The sequence below is a fragment of the Lacerta agilis genome, chromosome 5 (genome assembly GCF_009819535.1).
Source record: "Lacerta agilis isolate rLacAgi1 chromosome 5, rLacAgi1.pri, whole genome shotgun sequence".
NCBI classification, from domain to species: domain Eukaryota; kingdom Metazoa; phylum Chordata; class Lepidosauria; order Squamata; family Lacertidae; genus Lacerta; species Lacerta agilis.
The window spans coordinates 51,586,599-51,589,571 of record NC_046316.1 but is presented as its reverse complement, the minus strand read 5'-3'; the positions used below and the strand labels follow the sequence as shown (position 1 = coordinate 51,589,571).

The window sequence follows — 2,973 nt, the reverse complement described above, 5'->3', positions numbered from 1 at the left end:
TACCTTCAACTCTGTGATTAGATTCCCTCATCCTTCAAAATACACTATTCCAAAATATCCAGTGAGCTCTTAATAGCTAACAAATTTATCTTGACATGAGTTTTTGTAGACCAGATGAACACTTTTGTCACATTAAATGTGTTGATCCTTAAGGGGGCACCTGCGGCCAGTCAAGGGCATTTTTATTCAGGAGACAGAACAGCAAATTGTGCCGCTGCTTCCCTAAGTCAAGGTGCAGGTTGGCATGTTATGGTGGCACATGAGAGAGAGAAAACCCCACAAGCCCCCCTCTGTGGAAAGAAAAATGCAACAGTAGTAAATTTTTAAAGTTACAAATTGGTGCTTGTTTCATGACACACACATCAATTCTGTCTAATAATAGGGCTACCCTCAGAGGCACAGGACTATTTTAATGCTTTACTGCAACATGCTAGCACAGCTTTGAAGCTCCGCCCCCTTTCTTTCTGGCCAAAATATATTGAACAATCAGTTTCACTGATAGCAAATCCAGTTGTCACCTGACCAGTTTTAAAACAGTTTGGGTTTTGCCCCTCCTTACTAGAAAGTTTATTTCACTAGTAACTGGTGATTCAGAATGTGCATGCATTTAAATGAACTGTGTTATGCCCATCAAGAACCACTGTCCTTGCAGGAAATGGTTTCCAAAGCAATTCAGGAGATACCCACCAAAGATGCAACACATGCAGGGTAACCTGAGTACCAAATTGGAATTCCACGCTAACCACACAACATTTTGTCACTACCATGTCTGCTTTCAGGTGAGTTTGTGTACTGTTTCAGTGAGGTGATTGTCAAGGTAGTTGTTGTGCACATGTCCACTGTTCATAGCCTGAAGAATTTACTCTGATGGTTTGTTTTTCCTATGGCAGCTGATGAGATCAGATTTGTAGGTCACCACCTGGAACCTGATTAACATACCTGTAAAATGGAATGCTAGACCTGACTACTAGCCAACCTTCAGGAACAAAAAGATAATTGACCTCAGGAAACTGCCTTTGGCAGTCTCTTTATTATTTTTATTGGGGTGTCCCACAAACCAATTACTTTTCACAATCGACCTTTTATGAAGCTATTTAGTTTAAAATGGATTTTAGAAAGACTAGTTGTAAGGGAGAAAGGAATCCCAAAACAAGCTCAGTAGAGTGGTTTATTATTATTATTATTATTATTATTATTATTATTTCTTTGGTTGGAATAACCAGGAAAGGAACAATCTTAAACAATAATCCTGCTAGATTATATTGGTGTCTAAATCTATGGCAATTGATTAAAAGAAAAATTCTGCATGTAGTGCAGATGCACATGCAGTATTGAATCCACCAAGATGCCCTGAGAGAAAACATGGGGTGCCAAGTTTTGTTCTTTCTCCAAACAAGATAAGTGCAAGGATTCTCACTCTTTTTTAGTTAGTTATTTACTATATATATATATATATATATATATATATATATATATATATATATATATATATATATATTCTAAACTATCCTTCATTCAACAGCTTCTGGGGTAATGCACAATCATAAAAATACAATATAATAATGTCCTTTAAACAACAATAAAACTGAGAGGCAACATAAATGCAAAACTACTAAGCAGAACAGACACCATAAAAACAATTTAAAATGTCTGGGCAAATAAAAATGTCTTAATCTGGCACCTAGGCCTGAGGGTGCTTGCGAAACAAATAGCTCTATGATTCAAGCTGAGCCACCTATTGCAAGGGGATTTGTATTCAAGGAGTTCAAGACAATGCATATTATTTATTTATTAGATGTATACCCTGCACGTTCCTCCAAAGGTGCCCAGGGCAGCAAACATATCAATACTAATACAATTAAAACTTCTAAAAAAACAATTTAAGGCTCCTAAAAGTAATCACCTCCCAAATTATTAATTTCAGGGTTGCCAGGGACATAACTTTCAGCAGTCGAATGCCTGGGTAAACGGGAGAGAGGGAGCCCAGCTATGGCGTATGGTGGCCTCGGGGTGCCCATCACCATCATGAGCATGTTCTGGGCAGTGGTTGGCAGTGTCCTGCCATGGTTTGTGCCAAAGGGGCCTAACCAGAGTGTTATCAACACAATGTTGGTGATATGTGCTGTCTGCTGCTACCTCTTCCGGCTGATTGCAATCCTGGCTCAACTGAACCCTCTCTTCGGACCACAGTTAAAAAGTGAAGTAATTAAATAAGTATCTAAAGTACCATTGGCCCTTAACCAATGTGCTCTTCTACCACAGTTTGTGAACTGGGATATGAAGATATTTTCTTTATGTAAAGCCCCATCTATCCAAGATGCCTTCTAATGTACTTTGAATCTTACCATGTCTGCTCAGTCCCTTACTGTTTGTTCTATTACAAGAAATGTTTGCCTAATCTTGTTGCTTTTTCACCTTTGAAAGTGCCTAATAGATATCTATATCTCTACTCATTACAACGTTGTGCTTGAATTTCAAGTATTATAAATAATATTCCACCCACTTCTCTGCACTGACAGTGGCTAGATGGAATTGAGAATTGCCTCTGAGCATTTATTTGCCTTACCAATTTTCATACTAGACTGCCTACTGATCCAGTTTACAAGCAGAGTATGAATGCTGTGTCTGATAACTTTTAAAAATATGATTGGGTTCCTCAAAGCTGAAATAAAATTATTTTCTGCTTTAAAAAAAGCCTGGGTAAACAGGAAAATTTTACGCTTAAGCCAAGTATTTAGATCTTCAGCTAAGCAGATCAATTTTTTTTTACACTTAAACCAAGTATTTAGATCTTCAAGGTTATAGATTATCAATATAAGCAACAAGACTATATCACTGAAGAAGCCCGAAATTGCCAAGGGAGTGCGCTATCTACTAGCCCCAATAAATGGGCCCCAGTGGGGGGCGTAGTGGTCTTGGAACTGGTTGGACTGCAAGGGCGAAACAGGTGCAGAACGCCAACACCTTGTCTTT

General features: G+C 38.3%; 1 protein-coding gene across 1 annotated transcript; it reads left to right on the top strand.

Moving 5' to 3' along the window:
* The first annotated feature begins 1,989 nt into the window (after positions 1–1,989).
* Positions 1,990–2,214, top strand: LOC117046311 (V-type proton ATPase subunit e 1-like). The gene has a single exon (XM_033148105.1). The coding sequence runs from the start codon at positions 1,990–1,992 to the stop codon at positions 2,212–2,214; it is 225 nt and encodes a 74-aa protein (XP_033003996.1).
* Positions 2,215–2,973: the final 759 nt, after the last annotated feature.